General features: G+C 42.1%; 1 protein-coding gene across 1 annotated transcript; it reads right to left on the minus strand.

Annotated features, from left to right (window-relative positions):
- Nucleotides 1-2,636: 2,636 nt before the first annotated feature.
- Nucleotides 2,637-18,060, minus strand: SDCBP (syndecan binding protein). The gene is made up of 9 exons (XM_065832595.2): nucleotides 17,922-18,060; nucleotides 13,763-13,828; nucleotides 10,516-10,594; nucleotides 7,849-7,958; nucleotides 7,360-7,518; nucleotides 6,131-6,306; nucleotides 4,662-4,833; nucleotides 4,017-4,108; nucleotides 2,637-3,356 (listed from the first exon to the last, which is right to left on the minus strand). Exons 2-9 carry the CDS (start codon nucleotides 13,811-13,813, stop codon nucleotides 3,302-3,304), a joined length of 894 nt encoding a protein of 297 aa, XP_065688667.1. The 5' UTR covers nucleotides 13,814-13,828; nucleotides 17,922-18,060; the 3' UTR covers nucleotides 2,637-3,301.
- Nucleotides 18,061-19,318: the final 1,258 nt, after the last annotated feature.

A 19,318-nucleotide genomic window follows, 5' to 3' on the forward strand; every position in this document is an offset into this window, starting at 1 on the left:
AAGTACACACCCTCACACACCTGTTTTCTTGATGCTGTCTTACCCAAATTTGGGGCACAGCTGTGCTCTTCTGTCACTAGGTGGCCTGCTACTGCTATAAACCAAGGGAAAGTGACCCTGAAGTTTATGACCTGTGACTTCAGCAACCTCGAAGAGAAAATACCCTTAACTGACTTTTATTTAAGTACAGATGTACACAATGCATAGCTATTAAGTGAATCTGAGGTTTGCTTTCGGCTGCAAAGCATCCTCAAAAAACAGAGCCCTCACCCAGCCATTTCACTGCTTAGGGCAGCCTTAGGGGTGTTTTTTTTGAGGGGGGGGGGGAAAATCAAGTTAACCCTATTACTTAGTTATATCATCAGTATTGTTTTTTAATCAACCAGATGCATGCAAGAAATTACATATGGACCAATATTTTCTTGTAGCATAACTCAGTTTGTCTTAATGCATATAACCATAGCTTACTCTTCAACGCAAGCTGGTTTCTGCATGAAAACAGGTTTTTAATTAGTTCTTTTGCTTCTGGTTGCTACATACTACAGCTGGAGGGAAAACAGTACTTGTACTGAAGTTCTACCTCTATATTAATTCCAGTGGATCTCCCCTTTAGCTAGAGCTGTCTGCCTGATAAAAATAAGTTTGGAATTTTCTTCCTCTGTATTTGTGTTCTTCCAACTTGTTTTTGTTCCAGTTTACTTTTAGTAGACTTGATAGGAAATCACAAGGTTTTAGGTTTGCTTAAATAATGACTTTTAAAGAAGCTTGAATCCATAGAGAGCTGGCCCCTGCAGAATCATCTGCACTTACTGAAATAGAAACTGGTCAGATGCAGAGCTCAGAATTTCAATCATACATTGTTTTGGGCTCAGCAAACTTGCTCCCCAAGGAACTCAGAGATGACTGCTACAGGGCACAGGCCCTATGCCCATAAGGCTGAATCATACCAATGTTAGATGAAGCCACCAATTACTGCCAGTAAGCACTTGCTGTGGTGGTTCCAGAGACATATCATTTAGTAACCAAACAATCCAATTAAAGTGAATCCCAGGATGAATTTCATCACCACTACAGCCTGAAGGAGTGTAATGATTTTCCCCCATATACCATAACTGAAAAATTCATCTGGGAAACAAGAAGCTACAAGGCAGACTTCTTGCCAGGCACAGCTGAGTTTATACTGCTAAACAGTACTCAGTAATCCCAGGTTGCACAGCTGAAACCTGGATCAGAGCTTAAAAAAAAAAAAAAAAATCACTCACCAAAACTGGTATTTAATTTCATATTTCAGCAGCTAGGCCTCCCCTGAGTTCACACAGAATCACAGAATGATTTGGCTTAGAAGGCTAGACACCATCTAGTTCAACCTACCTGCTGAAGCAGGTTCACCTGAGCAGATCACACAAGAATGTGTCCAGGTGGCTTTTGAATGTCTCCAGAGAAGGAGACTCCACAACCTCTCTGGGCAGCCTGTTCCAGTGCTCTGGCACCCTCTAAGTAAAGAAGTTTCTCCTCATATTCAGATGGAACCTCCCATGCTTCAGTCTGTGGCCATTGCCCCTCATCCTATTGTTGGGCACCACTGAAAAGAGACACCCACCCTTGAGATATTTATAAATGTTGATGAGATCCCTTCTCAGCCTTCTCTTCTCCAGGCTGATCAGACCCAGCTCTGTCAGTCTCTCCTCATAAGAAAGATCCTCCAGACCTCTCATCATCTTCGTAGCTGGACTCCCTCCAGTAATTCCTTGTTTTTCTTAAACTGGGGAGCCCAGAACTGGACACAGTGCTCCAGATGTGGCCTCACCAGGGCAGAGTAGTGGGGGAGGAGAACCTCCCTTGACCTGCTGGGCACACTTCTAATGCACTCCAGTTCCTTAGTCATCTGCCCCACAACAGGATGGGCGAGAGAATGGGAAGGGCAAAAGCTAGGAAAATGTGTGTGTTGAGATAAAAGACAGTTTACTAAGTAAAAAGGAAAAAAAAAATAAAAAAAAAAAAATGAAGCAATCACTCCCCACCTCCCAGCAGCAGCAGACTGATGCCCAGCCAGTCTCCAAGCAACAGCTACTTTGGAAAGACTCCCCCCAAATTATTGCTGAGCACGATATCAAATGGTATGGAATTTTTCTTTGGTCAGTTTGGGTCAGTAGTTCCAGCTGCTGGGTCACCCCAGCCTATTCCTGGAGTCAAGGGACAGAGTGAGAAGCAGAAAAGGCCCTAACACAGTGCAAGCACCACTCAGCAACAGCAAAAGAATTGGGAGTGTTACCACCACTGTCACAAGCATCAAAGATGGCACCATACCAGTTGCTGTGAGGAAAGTGAACTCCATCCCAACCAGACCCAGTGCACCCAGCAAGCTGCAAACCGTCTTAGAATGAAATTGCAGCTATGCAATTAGTATGTCTGTTGGAACGGCCAGGCTGCTATTTCATCTGTTAAGCTGAAGGTACAAAAAGTTAAATATATCTTGTCTAAAGTATCCCAGATCTACCCTTTTAAAACACTTCAACATTGTAGGCAGTGAGCTTACTCAGCAAGCTCTTTTAAACTGCATTTCCTACCTTAGTAGTTGGTTGAAACTGACTTCAACAAAATTCTTGGCTCATCTTAAGAATCATGCACACAATAACTAAAGGTTCAGTCATTTATTTGGTTATTTCTGAATTCTTAAGAACATGGTTAAGGCGAGAGATAAGCATATTCGTTACAATTTGTATAACAAGTAATAAAAATATTTGAGTATCTGTACACTACTTTTTAATATGCTTACTTACTGAATGATGCCTTTAGCTATATTCAGCTTAGCTGGCAGTCTTGTGTAAACAGTATTTACTAGAACAAAAAATTAACTAGTAATAGCCATACTTCTAATACGCTACTTCAAATCTACCCTTGCAAACAGAAAGCAGTAAAAATACTTACTTGTCTTAAACATACAAAGCACAGCATTGTTCTAGGTAACAACACGTAACTTTGCAAGTGATATCTGGTTCCTTTAGTCGCAATGGCTTATAGTAGTAGTAAACTAAATAAAAGACCTACGAAAAGTCATAACACAATTGGAATTTCACATTTGTCAAGCATATAAGGCGACAAGTTTTACAGTTTGTGAATAAACAAGATATGTTGAACTGTAACATTCCCAGCCATTATAGATGCAAATGCTTGATGCAGCATATCTTTTCTCAGCCTCCAGAAAGGCTCATGTGCAGAAGAAAGAAATCACTGAGTATAATAGCCCAAGTTTAGTGGAATCATCATGATATATACGTGCACACACATACACGATGCAGGTTTACACTTCAGGAATGGAGTGATCCATCAGGCTTTTCATAATGCTAGTTGCCATCCTAAAGAAAAGGAAAAGACAGTCAGTTTTGTAAGGCAACTGTAGAAGACCACTACTGCTCCTGAGCTCTCTCTGTCATCACCAGCCCTTTAAAGAAATTTAAAAGTTGGCCTTTTACTCCACTCTTTTTGACACGTATGTTGCTACAGAAAGCCGCACCAAACTGCACACACAGAAGCCCACAAGACTCAAGGTTTTTATTAATAACTGGGCTAGCAACTTCAAAAAACATTTTTTCAGGAGAGATTAGAAAAAAACCAAACAACTACATCCTGCCAAGAATCATGTTTACATCACCAGAATTAGTTGCACTAGAAACAGCATTTCAGTTACAAGGTAACAAATGCCTATGTTATTCATGTACTTGAAAGATCTCAGAGACTCATGTTTAGTCAAAATATGTTTAGAAAAGGGTTTTTCAAGAGAAAAAAAAGGCAAAGGAGCATCACTAATATATGAATAGTTTAAAAACAGAACCAAAATACACTCTTTCCCTTAACCTGATGGTTTTAGTCAATTTTCAGACTCCCTCCACACCCTCTCCAGCCTTAATTTTTAAGTTTGTAATTAGGTCATAAGCACATTTTATTTAACCTACAAAAAAACAGTCACTGTCACCTTGATTATAATTAACACCACGGCTGCTTGGTTGATTACCTACCTCTTTATTATATACTCATAAATACTGGAAGGCATAACAGTAATGGTCACTACATTTCCAGCTGTTGCCAAGATGTCTGCAATCTGGGGGTCCTGTTATTAAAGAAAACGTCATATAAGCAACATTAATCAAGCAGACTAATAAAGCAGCAGTTCAAGAGCTTTTTCTAGACACATTTCACGCAGCTTATAAGACCCACAACTCCTTGCTTGGAGTATTTAACCTTCAGGGCAAATCACTGAACCTGCAATACCACTTCAGATATTTGGTTATCAGTATCTTGCACAAATCGCCTAGAAAAGGGACACAGATGTTACACACAGAATTCGTACTAGAATTTGATACAGGCTGGCAGAAGGAAGCTTATTATGTGTTGCCAGCAAAGTTAGACTAAAAACAAAAACCGAGGGTGAGACTAGCCAGGTAGATGCAGAAAGGAAGAGAATGAGTTGTCCTGCCTACTGACATAAAACTGCAAAGAAGCCTCAAAACATATGTCTCCCCAATCAAGTCACTACCTCTCATGACTTAATTTCTCATTTTATGAACATTCATCAATGTATTAGAATCCTTTTCCCTGTCCAAAACACAATTACTATACACAGAGAGCTTACAGCTCTCCACACCCACCACACACTGTTTTACCTTCAATCCAATTACATTCTGGCCGTTGATTTCACAGATGTTGTGCTCTGTAAGAAGTCCATTTCTTGCAGCAGAACTATCTTTCACTATTGAGGTTATTTTTCCATTCTTGAATATGAAACCAACATGTCCTGTGCTGTCCTTATGCATAGTAATAATTCGTTCAAAAGGCCTACAAAGAAGGAAGAAGACCTTTAACATGTAAAACCATGTTATCAGTCTACTAAACCATAGAAAGCACCACAAACTATTTCAGCATCTTTGACTGAGTAAAAGTAATTGTACTCTAAGAGACTCATACATCAACTACAATGAAAAATAGTTGAGTTTTGTTAATATTTGCTAGTTTAATCTCTTCTTTCCAGGCTGAAGTCACAGTGTATTTGTAAACTTGTTTCTAAACCTTACACATTTTCCCGTTATACAGATACTCCGCCATCTTGATTAATAATAGTAATAGTAGTAATAACAATAAACTCACAAAACATCCACACAAACATAAAACCTAATTTTAATGGCCATTTGTGTGTATCTACAAGTGTTAAAAGATCACCAAAATAATGCAGGCAGTTTTAACAACTGCAGGCAGACCATAGGATTCTGGAGTACAAGGCTTCCCCAAGAACAATTCTATTGCTTTACAAACAATAAACCTTCAAGTCACATATTAAACTGTGAGTAAATCCAGCAAGGGGTTGGGGACTGGGGCACTGAAGTGATAGGGAATCTACTACCACAATATCTTGATTAAATACAAGATAGAAGAAGCAGCTGCCCTGATAGAAGCAGCATGTCCTCCCTGGGTTAAACTTGGTTCCTAAACAAGAATGAACACTGAAAAAGCTTCAAGTCATACACCTAGTCATAGTATGTATCAACTGCCTTCTCACAGTCCACTGATCTTGTGGAATTCGAGCTATTATTACAACACACAACAAGATTGAAGCTCGTTATTCAATACAATTAAGAATCTGTATTGATTCGTCACACATACTTTTAGCAAAACTGGCATTAATTCAAACATAAATAACAGAGTTCACAAAAAAAAATCATGCTAAATAAAAATGCAAACGTGTTTGTTACGACAATATTTTGATTCCATCTTTTATTGCTTTTTGAAAAAGTATCAGCAAAAGACAAGTTGTGTCCGAAAAAAGCATGGAACTCTTGAATTCAAAGTTTAAATTTGACTTGTGCTATCATTTTTTAGTTTAACCTTGAAAAAAAATGCTAAACCTCATCACACCCCAGGCAAGCATGCGCTGGAAGTTTACAAGTCAACAACTATTTTGTTTATTATTTTGACTGTCCCCCACAAAAGGGACATTTCTGAGGATATTTACTGTTGAAGTACATGGACAAACAGATTTTGTTACACCTGCAGTGCTGCTCAAGCAAGGGAAAAACCAAAACCCCAGCGAGTTACCCAGAGATGGATAATAACAACCTGTATCTGCAGTTAGTTTTACCTGTCCCGAATGATCATGGAAATCCTTTCTCCAGAAGCCTGTTTCAGCACTTTATGCGCTTTATCAGAACTCCATCCTGCGCAGTTTTCACCATTGATCTGCAGAACTTGGTCCCCAAACCGCAGACCAGCGAGGGATGCTGGAGAGTTTGACTGAACTAACTGGACAAATATACCCTACAAAACGGAAGAAGAGAAAAAAAAAAATCTGAAACAACCAGATCAAGATGGACTAGTGGTAAATTTGCTTATCTCTTTGTGCATTTGACTAATAATTCCTTTACAAGGAATCAGAGTCTATATATAGACAGAAAACTAATTCAGCAATGCTAGAAACACTATGGCAAATTTTTCCTTCTTTTACAACCCTATTATTTTTCAACTTCTTATAGATGATGATTTCTTAGGATCTCAGGTAAAAAAAACCCAAGGCTTTAAAAAAAGTATTTCTAGTCAAAGTACCCCTAAAAGCTGAGTAAAGCACACCAAGGGAAACTATAGATAATACCTTCTCGGGGAAGGGGGGAGAAAAAAAAAAAATCATGTTACTCAAAGAAAAACCCAGTATTTCCTGGGTTAGGAGAACTACAAAAGGCACTTTAACCCTATATGAAGCCTTGAATACAATTTTTTTCAAACTTCCATATTAGATGGCCTTGCTAAAATAACCCCAAATGAAAAAAGTGTAGCATTTCCCACAATAAGAATCAAAACACAGAAGCTCCACAGCAGGTTTAAGGATCTTCTGCAGCTATGTTCACATTAAGGGAAACTCAAAAAAGCCCCAAATTACTTTTTTATCTATTCTTACTCTTCTCATCATTGTACAAATGTATTAAAAGAATAAATACTTGTAAGCCACAGTCAGTTCTCTAAATACTGCTGAACTTTAAGTACAGCCCAGCATTTCCACAAAGATAGAGAGAACAAGTCTTGAACTGCTAACAAGTTTCACGGCAGCTTTGTAAAGACAATTTCATGCTTTAAAGCGAAAAAAAATTTACAAGAATTTTTCAGGTGTTATAAAACATATGCAAGTAAATTGCTGCTGTAAATTTAGATCTTAGCCCAAACAGCTGTAACTATTTACTCCTCTAATCAGAGATTTTCAAATTCTGATAATGGACAAGCAATACACAACAGGCAATTTTTTTTACAGTAAACTAACTTCACTACTAATTTAATCCAGTAGTAAGATCTCCATAAGCAAAAGCAAACTTCTATACTTACATTGTCAACAGACTTAAGGCGAAGTCCAATTTTGCCATCTTGATCTTTACATAAAATAGCTTCGCGGATGCCTTGCTTAATCTCTGCTCTGCGAATTCCAATATCATTTCCTGTCACCGGAGCTACCATGTAATTAGTAGAAGGTCGTGTTACCAGTTGCTGATTAAAACAAAACAGCCAGACAGCTTAGTTTCAACTTTTTAAAATAGCTATGCATCAGTTTATATGAAGTGATATTTAAAAATAAAAACCAAAAAACCACACATACAAACTAAGTCACAACACCAGCTCTTGCCCACCCCACCCCTCAACATTGGAAATACACTGCACAGTTTAAGACCAGAGAAAAACAGGCACTGTAACTTAAAACAATTCTTTTATCAGTCAAGTATGGTACTTAAGACAAATAGTAGTTTACTTTCTAGAATGGTATATATACATTTAGCCTTTCTACTTCTGCTTTCCAAAACATGCTTGGTTGGTACCTACACCCTGTGGCTGAGCAGCTGCTGCCACTGGCAGGTTTCTCTGCACTTCTTCCTCGCTGAGGCTCAGGCCCATATACTGAGAAAGTTCCGGATACAGTCTGGGGTACAAGCCTATAGGAGAAAAAAAAAAAAACAAAACATCAACACAATTGTTGGTTTAAGAGAACAGCTACTGCTTTCATATGTACAATTACTTCAACAAAACTTGTGCTATTGTGATGAATTTAATTTTAAAATTATGACAGAAGACCCACTTGAATCAGAGCTGTTACTCCAGCCCAGCTTAGAAAAGTAACCAGACAAGGAACACATCTGAGATAACGAGCTCACAGAGAACTTTCAGTTTCTGTTACTCCATTCACCCTTTATGGCACAAACATTAGATAAATGGTGATAAATTCAAAAAATAATGTTGTGCTGCAGCCCAAGAAGACATGCCCTCACTCCAAAGCTTGTGGGGTAATATTCTCCCCACCTCCCCAAACCAGGTGTGCTGGAGAACACACACAGAGTGATCTTCCACCAAGTGCTAGACACAAGACAGCATTCTCAAGAGGCGACCACACCAAGGACATTCCAGATACCAGGCATGGAAAAGTTCCTGCAGAGGGCAAACTCCCAGCTGCAAGGTCCACAATGCAGTCTGCTTTCAGAATCTTTGTAAGTAGCCGTCATTTTCTCACAGCATCCAAATGAAGTATCCAGACATGCTTCTCAACATGACTAAACAAACACGGTCCTTAAAATACCCAGCAGGAGATGCATCTATGCCAGAGAGGAGTGGGGCACAGGAAGTGGGTGGAAAGTTGAACTAGCAGACTCATCAGACCTTGAGTTGAATCACTCTGGAAATAAGCTTGATATTGCCCTTGACATTCCACAGACAATTAACTGGCAGGATTTAGCAAGTGGCAGTTACAAGAACTCTTCAAGAGTCCACCCACCACGCTCACTGAATCAGTGGGGACAGAAAAGACAGCTTGGAAAGCAAGGTAGGGCAACGGACGGGGCCTTGGGAGCAAGGAGCCACCCCAGTTCACAAAGCTTGGGTTTTCAGCATTCATTTATGGGCACACGTACAAAACCAGCTATGAAAAGAATCCACATTTGACCAGAAATGGAAAGTAACTTTTCTGGGAAGGAACACAAAGGTCACTGCAAGGTGAATTCCAGTGTAACTGAGAGAATTTTTTTGCTCCTTAATACTTTCAGTGGTCATGTTTGCATTTGGCTTCACATCAGAGCTGTCTTGTCTGATCTTATTTCCAGATTGATCTGTTAGCCTATCTCTTCACCAGTATCGATTATTAAGCTTTTAATGAATATTTCTTCTATGTTCGTCTTTTGCTTGTGCTTTCAAGCTCCTAGGGTTATACCACAATTAATGTTGCACAAGAGTTCTGCAGCTACTCAACTTTTCTCTTTTGTTCTTCAAAGACCACAACACAGGATGCATCTTTGCTGGCTTTATTACATTCTCATTCAAAAGAGAGACACCTACAAATCGCAGAAAGCATCCAAGAGTTCTTGGTGATGTATATTCTCCTGCCTCGGCCAGGACAGAGGTATTCCCAGCAGGTTTGGCACAGCCTACAGATGATGCAGGCCTCCCTTCCTTTGGGATATATTGAGTGATTAATCACTCTTCAGCCATACACAAGGTGAGGTCAAGGCTCTGTCATTTGGCATAAAAATTGCCAGGAGATTCAAACTCTGGACAGCAGAAAGAAGGCTGACAGAAAAGGACTGCTGAAGCAAACTTCAATCTGGTCTGTGAGGTTAGGTCAGGTAAGTATCTGTTCCAGAAAGGATCTATGACAGGTGGCTCTCTGGTGAGCTACACAAACTCCTGCCTTAACGTCACCTTAGACACATCAGCACCAAGAGGAGAACTGGTTACATCCACCAAGCTTTCATATCTGATCCAGCAGCATTTTTGACAGCTGTTCTAGCACTGCTGCTGGTGATGCTGGTTAGAGATTTCAGGCCTTTTAGACCAAGCATAGCTTAGTAGCCCAGAGCTCTAAACTCAAACATACCCATGCTCCTTCATGAATGTACATGGCAGAAGGAGAGGAAAAATGGGTACAAGTCATCCATCTTTAGGTCTGACAGATTTCTCTCCAGACATTTGATCCCAAGATCTATTGGAAGCTTTATGATGACAGCCTCACAAGATTAAGTTCTAACTTCCTGGGCACTTCTCTATTGACAAAGATTCCTGTTTGTTTGTTCCCAATTGAGCTCACATGGAGAAGAAAAACACTCAGACTCATGCTGCCCTCTAAAGCTTACAAAAAAAAAAAAAACAAACAAAAGCACTTAATAAAGACAAATAAGTTTGGGAGGTCAGCGTTAAAAAGGGCTCAAACAGTACCAACAGCAGATCCTGTTATGTTAGGTTCACTTGGAAAAGGTTTCAAGAAGTTAGAAGGGTTAGTGTTTGCCACAACTTTCTATTATAAACAAACACTGGTTTTTGACTCTATACCACTACTACCAAGGTGGTTTGGGGCAGATCAAAGGGTGTTGGCCTTTCCAAAAAGGCATGGTCTCAGCCTTAGTGAACAGAATTACCTATTTATAGGTATTTTTGACTGTACTGTAACTTTAGGCTTTCATAACTGCTTTCCACAACATTAGGATGCTATACAGTACGCAAGCTTACCTCCATCATGAGGAATGGGAGCAGAAGCCTCAGACAAGATTGCTGGATTAGCTGGATTTGAAGAAAATGCAGTCTGAGCCTAAAACCAAAGAAACTCAAGTATGTTATCTTGTAGAAGAAAAATCTATGAAAACTTTATTAAGCAGTCAAGAGAAGAAGCATTTTCTTTTTATTTGTACATGGTAGTTATTCTTGAAGCTCTGAAGTCACATTTTTTTTAATAAACAGCTTCAATACAATATGCTGTAGTAGCATCAAACCACTGCAGCAGATCAACTTTTATCTTCCTCAGTAATAATGCAGAAAGGCTTTTTTGTCAGTCTGGTTTGGTTTTGTTATTAAGCAAGTTAAAGAGCATAAGATCTCCTAAAAGACACATTAAACTTGGCTGACAAAGCTTTATAACTTTGAGTGTTAAGGTACAACTTTTGGCAGAGTGTTTTGCGATTACTTTTTTCAGCTGGCTAGCAGCCATTTTTATCTCTTCACGGTTTACATACATTATTCGTGAGTTCTGCCACACTCCTTTACAGGTTGTAAGTTAAGTTCCACACAATCTAATGCTACCAGTTTAGCGCCCTCTGAAAGAAACAGACCTTATGAGATGATTTTTCTGCAGAAGTTGCCACTACAGTGAGCACACTCAGCTTACTTTCTATATTGCTCAATGACTCACAAACATAAGAGACCATATCAAAGCAAGTCAGTTTCTTTTCTTCTCAGTACCTCAGCTACTACTTTTTTGTCCTTGGGTAATCACGACCAGTCAAAAACGCTGCTGTGCAGAGGCCTGCTAAGTCCGATGTAAAGAGCTACCCCAATAGCTTTCTTAAGTTTCAACATCAGACTGGGGGGGGAAAGGAAATCACTAAATGCATAGTTAATCATTATGCTGAGCAGGGCACATAAATCATCTAACACAACATGACAGTTAAATTACTTTATGTTTTTAAGGAAATCATGCTTAAAAATAGAAGACTTCATAGTCCTGTGCTCTCCAGGAAGTTGTTCTTAGAAAAAAGTTTCAGAGCAAGAATGACTCATTTTTCAATATTAGATATATTTAGAGGAACAGCCACCAACTCAAATCTTGGACAAAAAGAACAGGTTAGAATATTTAATGTAACAAGTCCATTTGTTTTAATCAGCTGTTATTTTAATCTCACTAGTTGTGGATACAGACTTTGCCTTTCAGTACTATGTCCCCTCCCACCCTAAGAGGGTTCTCATGTGCATTTAAAAAGACACTATTTTAATAATGCAGGTTTTGGGAGGGGCAAATCATTTGGCCTTTGCTACCAAAAATATAAATGAAAAAAGAATGGCTTACTCTTAAAATAATGGTATTTAGCAACAATAATATTTATTTCCCTTCTCTCACAAGTATACTCGGTAGACAGCCCATTACCCCCCTAGTTCCTCCTATGATTACTAGGAATGAGATGCTGTCATGTCACTTCATTGCTGAAGGGCAACCTTCCCCATTGACAATGGCAACAAGGACATCCAAGCCTCCCCACCAGGGATCTGCAACCGAATGCTCCCTTCTCTCCCAGCCTCATATCAATTTTCTCAAACTGTTTCGCTTGACATCCCACCCATCAAGTGGTAGAACTCTGAAATCCTAATTTACGCTCTGAGTGGACAATCATCTTCAACCATGACAGCAAGCATCTGTCCTGCAAAAACTGATTTTCAGAAAACTGATCTTTGAGATTACAGAGTCACCAAGGATTAAACTAGTTTAACCATTTGTTATGCTCCCTATAGGAATCTCCATAAAGTTTATTCTTATTTGTCTGTGAAACACCACAATAGACTGCGGGCATAGTCACATGAAAAAAGCACTTCTGCCCAAGTTCATAAGCCCTGCTGAGCATAAAGGCAAGACCACCTACAAGAAGAGTTCTTGCTCTATAAAATGACAGAACAAGGCTTACAGAACTCAGCATATAGACACTCTACTTCATGCAGTGGTCACTAAAGTTAAGTAGTAGAAAGACCACATATAATATTTTTTAATTGTAATATATAAACTACAGCAGTTGGTTGTTAAAAGGCTGAAGGAGCACATTCTTGGCACCAGGCTAGGGGTATTTTTTTCTTCAGTTCAGCATCACCTGACTTACAAATGACTTACAAATATAAGAGACCATATTAAAGCAAGCCAGTTTCTTTTCTTCTCAGTACCTCAGCTACTACTTTTTTGTAGATAAAGGACTTTGGTAAGATAAGAAGAATGGGGCAGGATGGGAGGACACAACAGGGAAAAATCCAAATGTAACGCCCACAATTTCAAGAGCCCCAACCCATACACACAAACACAGGAGAGACTGAGGCACTCTGCTTTGGGACCGCACAGGAGAGTTAATAAGCTGTTCTGTTCAGTTTGCTTGATTGCTTCCCAATGAGGAGGACGAGGACATAAGCAGCAGATACCTTAAAATACACTATAATGCATCCAGAATCACAGAATAACTCATTGCTGCTGTTTAACCTGAGAGAGAATCTAGTTTAAGTTTAGGAAAGAAAAATGAAAGCAAGGTAAAATGCTAAGGAAAGCAAGTAAATTCCTTGTAAAATATATTCATGTCAAATTTCTCATGGAGTTTTATCCAATAAAGTGGTTTTTGTTATTATGTTCCACAAATAGTTTTTTCATCTTCAGCCTGTCTAATAATAACAATACAAACATTCTTACATATACAGGGTTTTACACAAATGTGACAATCTTGGATGTACTGAGAGAACTGATCACTACCATGACACAGCCAGTGTACAAGTCTCTGATTCCCGATGACATTATGAAAGTCAGTGGTTTTTTTTTTTGTGCACAACTGACTATGAAAGCTTTCTGCCACAGGTTCGGACACCACAAATGAGAGACAGCAGGTTTACTAGTTCAGTTAATATTGATTCATCACATGAGAGCTAAAGTATGAGAAGAGACTGACTGTGTTTGTCTACCTAAGACCAAGTAACTATGCTTAAAAAAAAAGGCCAAACATATCACATTAAAGACAGATGACTATAAATAAATAAAACAAAACAAATATACCCCACAGTAGTAAAATAAGCATTGATCATATTTTATCAAGCTAAAAAGTAAACAGTTTGTCTTTCCCCTTTCTGAGTACGATGGTAAAACACAAACTCATACCTGCAATAAAAGTTTCCCCTCCCCTAAATTAAAAATCATCACATCTATTACTGTCATCAAACCTCGTCTTATTACAGTCCAACATACCTGAATAACTTTGTCCACCTTCAGATCTTCCAGGGAAGGATAGAGAGACATTTTGATGCAGTCTCACTGGGTAGAGGGAAGACCAAGAAAAGAAAAAAAAAGGGTGGGGGGGAAGCAAACAACAGGGTTGGTCATCAGATATATTTACTTAGCATTACATCCTAAAACAAGTAAAAAAGAATAAGAAAGAAAACAAAGTGTTAAATAAGTGATCTGTGACCTGCACATCTTAGCACTAGAGGTACCTGGCATTGCAGATAGATTAAATGGGCAGTCTTAATGGAATTTGTTAGCAATAATACCCTTTGCATAATAGGCTTAATTGAATATCCTTAGCATTGTCAAAGTTTACGTCTCAATGATGAGAAAGCCTATACAGAGAAAACTGTTTACATGAAGTATTGCAAAGACAGACTTTAAGAGGCCAGAATGCAATGACGATGAGGGTTCAAAGGGAAAAAATGCAATCACTCTCCTCCTACTCCTCCTCCCAACTGGGACAGTATCTTATATACAACTGTGGAAGCTTTCACTCTGTTATCCAAACAATTCCATTAGTTCAAGTATTCCAGTAAGAAGCCACTAAAGCAAACTGGGTTCCCAAGTCCATTTGCAACACGAGAATTGGCTTCCTGAGTCCCCTTGCAGAAAGGAACTACAAACCAGCAAGATTCAGTCAGTGGTGAGTTTCAAAACACACAGAGGCTTCAGGCTGACTCTCATGTGATGCTGGGAGAGCCCTGTGAGAAATCCTCAGGAAGTAATACAGCAAAATAAAGCCAAGGACGGAAAAAAAAATAGCAAGCAAAACAAAAATCCCATTTCACGTGACCCTCTAAGGCACCACACTGACACCCAGCTCCGCCAGAGCCAGGCACCTGAGGCTTCAGGAAATCCAATTTTTCCACAGCTCCTTCACACGTTCTCACTGAGGTCAGCTGAACTTTTCAAAACCATAAAAAAACATTTCACATCAACATATGGGAACATTTTAACAATGGGGGGAGAAGGACATAAGACAATAAAGTGTGATACAGCTTTGCAAATTGGAAAAGGTACTGAGAACACAGTTAATGAGGCAGTTCTATTAAAAGCTTTTGGTTTGGGGATTAATTTTCTCATCCAAAGAACAGAGGTCCTTATTTGTGTAGCAACTTAGCAAAAATTTCAGACTAAGAGTGACCACTGCATAAATCCTTGAGCTACTGCTTCTCTAAGTGCAGATATTGATTAAAACAAACAAATAAAAAAAAACCACACCACAAAATGCACACACTCTGATGCCTAATGTGATATTGTAGTAACACAATAGACATCTTTTTATATTACATTAAGCATTCTGACAGCTTTTCTACTTGTTCAGGAGAGTGGCCAACAGCTCCAGTATCATGTCAAACCACAATTAAAACTTTAAAAAAGCGTGCCCTAGATGGGAGAGAGATCTAAACTGCGAACGCGTGGCCAGTTCTCTCGCAATAATTAATTGCTACTGACATTTTTGACTAATTGTTGCAACTAAGTCAAACATAATCAAAGCCTGGAAGCTTTATAAATTAAACATACACATTTAAAACTAGTTTGAAGTTCTGTTTTAATCCAGCATTGACCTGAAACAATCAAGTGCTTTTGCTCAACCAAAATGGGTCACAGCAAACAAGCCCAAGCGCAGCAAACCCCTCACTCGGGTAAGCAGAGCCTGGACGCTGCATTCTGCTGCCAGCACCAGCCAAGTCGCACACAGCATCACACTCACCGTCTACACTACAGATGCCCCAGTATATCCCAGCGCCAGCCTAAGTCCTGGCACAAGCTCAAAGTCAGCACAGAGGCACAGCTGGGAGAAGAGGGCAGGCTGAGGACGGTGTGTTCCCAAAGTCACCCTCTTTCAGGGCAATGAGGGGCACAGGAGCAGCGTTTTGCTGGTGGCGAGCTCTGACAGCCGCAGAGCGCAGAACAAGGTCTGCCAGGTCCCTGGGCCCTGCGACCAGCTTCCACACCACAAACCCCAGTGTATTCACACGTCGGCCAGCTTTAGTTCCCCTCCACAGATCAGTCTCTGCACACAATTACTGGTGCTGCTTGTCCCAGACCAGAAACCTTAAGCTACCTCTAGCTTACAAAGAAGAGTGTGGTCCTTTCTGTAGAAAAGTATTAGCAAACCCACACGTCTTAGTTCTCAGATCATATCAGATGACATTCCAGCAGCTTATCCTCCTACCTTACAATCTCCCTGGTCACTTCACATCCACAGCCAAGCGCTCACAAATGCAGGCATTTGTCATTGCTACCGGGGAGGTCCCCCCATCATAATCTCACCAGTTACTATTTTTGGTTTTCTGACTAAACAACCAGAATAACTGTCACCACTGTAATTGCATCCAGTAAGCACATAACTTTGGGTATGGAGTTTTCAACTTCTGCACAGACATTTGTAACACACCTTGTTAGGTAGTGTGAGATGCACAAAAATGCAGCATTTAGTTCAGAATATGATTTTTTTTTTTTAAATAACAATTGCCACTGTCAGGGACCACCAGCAATCACAGGAAGAAACTGTCCACAACTTCTGTGCAACGTTATTCACAGTATAAACAAGGGTTTCCACAGGCACTGTAACGGCTCTTGGAACTGGGGAGTGGCTACTACAGAATGTGAGTCACTACAACCTCCTTTTCTCTCTTAAAATCTACATCAACACCAGAATAATTTTACTTCATCACTTCCATATTCCCGTGCCTTGTGAGGAACACAAGTGTTTAGGAAAGCAAAAGTGAAAAGCAAAGGCAGGTTGTGGAGCAGGAAGGAGAGCCATAACTCGGCTAGTGACCCACAAACCTGGCAGTGAAGACCTCTCCCCATTTGTCAGCACCGTGGTTGTGAAGTTCAACCACCAGCACCCATCCGCTCGTCCCACCACACAGATCCTGTCTGCCAAAGGCAAGTGTGGGGCCACTGGCCAGAGATCTGTGAAAAGGTGTCACTCGTGACACCCTGGGGCTGCCAGCAGGAAGTGCTGTGGGTGGGAGGGATCCCAAACTGCCCTTGGTGGCACAGCTGGGAGAAGACAGGCTTCCACGCGTACTCCCCAGGTCAGAAAGCGTAGAGCTGAAGGCAGTGTGGGATCCATCTGAACCCCACACCTGGCCAGCCTGTAAGCTACTGCTGCCCCTGAAAGCACCAGCAGCCAACACTGGTGGAGGTAAAAGAAGCAAAACAAAACAAAAACCACCACCCACAAGTGTTTTCTGCCTGTGGCACACGGAGGGATGACAGCAAGCCACAAAGCCAGCACCTGAACTGAAACATTGGTTTCCACTTCCACTTGAGTAGATGCTCATGAATCCAAAAGTTGATCTTGAAAGCAGATCCAGGGCAAAAACAGCTGGAGGTCAGGCTAAGACAGAAGGAACTGGGCAACTGTTTTGCAAGACACGTTCTCCACCAACAACTCAGAGTTTCCCTTCTGAGCCGTATCTAATTAGCCTCTGAGCAACTGCTCTCATTATACATTTAGCTCTGAAATCTCCTGCCTCCATTTCAGACCCGGAGCAGAGCTCACTTGCCCGAAAAGGGGCGTCACATCCATTCCACCCCTACAGCAATATTTAGCCCGTGTAAGAAGCCATTACAAATGCCCGAGTTCATTACAGACACCGGCCAAGAAACACGGTCCTTGCGCAACGACCCTGGAGCCTGAACGAGAGGTCAGAAGACAGACCCACCCCCAAACCCAAGACCGCGGGAGGGTGCGCACACAGGCAGGTATTTACTCGCCGTTTTCTCTGGCTGCGGCCCAAGGAGCCCCTCAGGGAGCCAGGCCCCTCTCGCCCGGCAGCGGCTGCCTCCCCCGGCCGGCTCCGGGGAGCGGGTCGCCCCGCACTGCACCACCGCCCCACAGGAGCACGACACGGCTCGGCGGCGGCAGCGGGGACAAGCTCTGCCCTCACAAACGGCACAGCGAAGCCACCTCGGCACCGGCCTCCCTCCCTCCCTCGCCTCGCCTCGCCTCGCCGCGCCCCCTCCCCGCTCCGCCATGTCCGCAGCACCCCCCGTCTCCCTCCCCCCTCACGCCGCCGAGAATGGGCCGCCGCCCCCGGCCCGCGCACAAAGGGCCGCGGGGAAAGGGCCCCCATTCAGCCGGCCCCAGCCTCTCCTTTACCTCCGGCACAGGCGACAACGGGGCCCTCAGCAGGCAGAGAAGCGTCGGCAGCGACTGCACCCAGTCCCCGCAACGCCGCTATGAGCGGAACGGGGGCGGTGGCGGAACTGGCCGGGCCCCGCGCATGCTCCGCGGCGGCGGGAGGGGGCCGGGCCGGGCCCGGCCCGGCGGGCGGGGAAGGGGCCGGAGCCGGGGCTCTGTGCTGGCGGCTGTGGGACGGACGGGAGGGTCAGGCAACCGGGCGGCAGAGGTCCTGCTCCGCTAGAAACAGTGCCGCTTTGCTCGCTCGTTTTACTCATTCTTCGCTTTTGCGCTGCCTTGTCAGCAATCATTTACCTTTATTGGTGCACAGCTGTCACCTTCACAAAAGAAAAAGTATCCTTTCTTATTCATTTTTCAACTTTTTTTTTTTCCCCGGTAATTAAGCACGCTCAGGTAACTGCCTTGTTTTCTCTGGTTTCGTGTTCCCCGGCCAGGCGTCGGGGAGTTGCGACACGTCAGAGCCGGGTGCTAACGTCACTACACGTCAGGGCCGGGTGCTAACGTCACAACACGTCAGAGCCGGGTGCTAACGTCACAACACGTCAGAGCAGGGGGTGCCCACGTCGGCACCTGGAGCAGAGCGGTTCTGAAGAGCTCCCGTCGAGAAGCCGTGATGACAAGTGTACCGGCGACAGGGAAATGCCAGAACAAGCTCGGAAAGAGGCTTTCATACTCCATTACCGTAATTATCCCACATTTGCCTTACTTTATAGCATGAACTTCTCTAGCATCAATTTCCAGTATTTAAAATCCTTCTTCACTAGACTGCCTATTGTCAAATCTTGTTCAGCATGTAGATAATTAAATGTGCTGAGCACCTTGGACCTTCTCTTCAGGTAAGAAATCACGGCATTCACTGAAACAGTTTATTTGCCAGCACTGAGGAAGGAGCTCTGCTCCTACCTCCAGTCTCTTTCTCCTGTTCTCAGCCAGTCCCAGCACTTGTCCAGCTTTTCCATGGGACAGCTTAGCTCAGTGGAGCAGCAGAAATCGAATCCACCAAAAACAGGAATGTTTTTTCTGCTGGGTCAGAGAGCCAAACCAGCAATAGAAAGATCTCACAAGCACCAGTGCCGGCCAGAGCAGGGGAAGGGAGGGTGTGGCTGAAAACAGGAGAAAAGAGGAGGAGGAAGGAGAAGTGGGTATGAAGAGGAAGGGTGATTCCCTTCCTTCTGGCACTAACAGGCTGTTTCTTCATTTGAGCTGCCTGCACAGTTATAACCCTAGTTAAGCTAAACAGAGATTTTGTTGTGATGTATATTTTCCAATCCTCATTACATCTCTTGATCCTCTCCAGTTACCAGCATCTTTGGTGGGCACCACAGGGATGTGTAGGGTTGGGATAGCAGCTGCAG

Source organism: Patagioenas fasciata, chromosome 2, assembly GCF_037038585.1.
Source record: "Patagioenas fasciata isolate bPatFas1 chromosome 2, bPatFas1.hap1, whole genome shotgun sequence".
In the NCBI taxonomy this organism is placed as follows: domain Eukaryota; kingdom Metazoa; phylum Chordata; class Aves; order Columbiformes; family Columbidae; genus Patagioenas; species Patagioenas fasciata.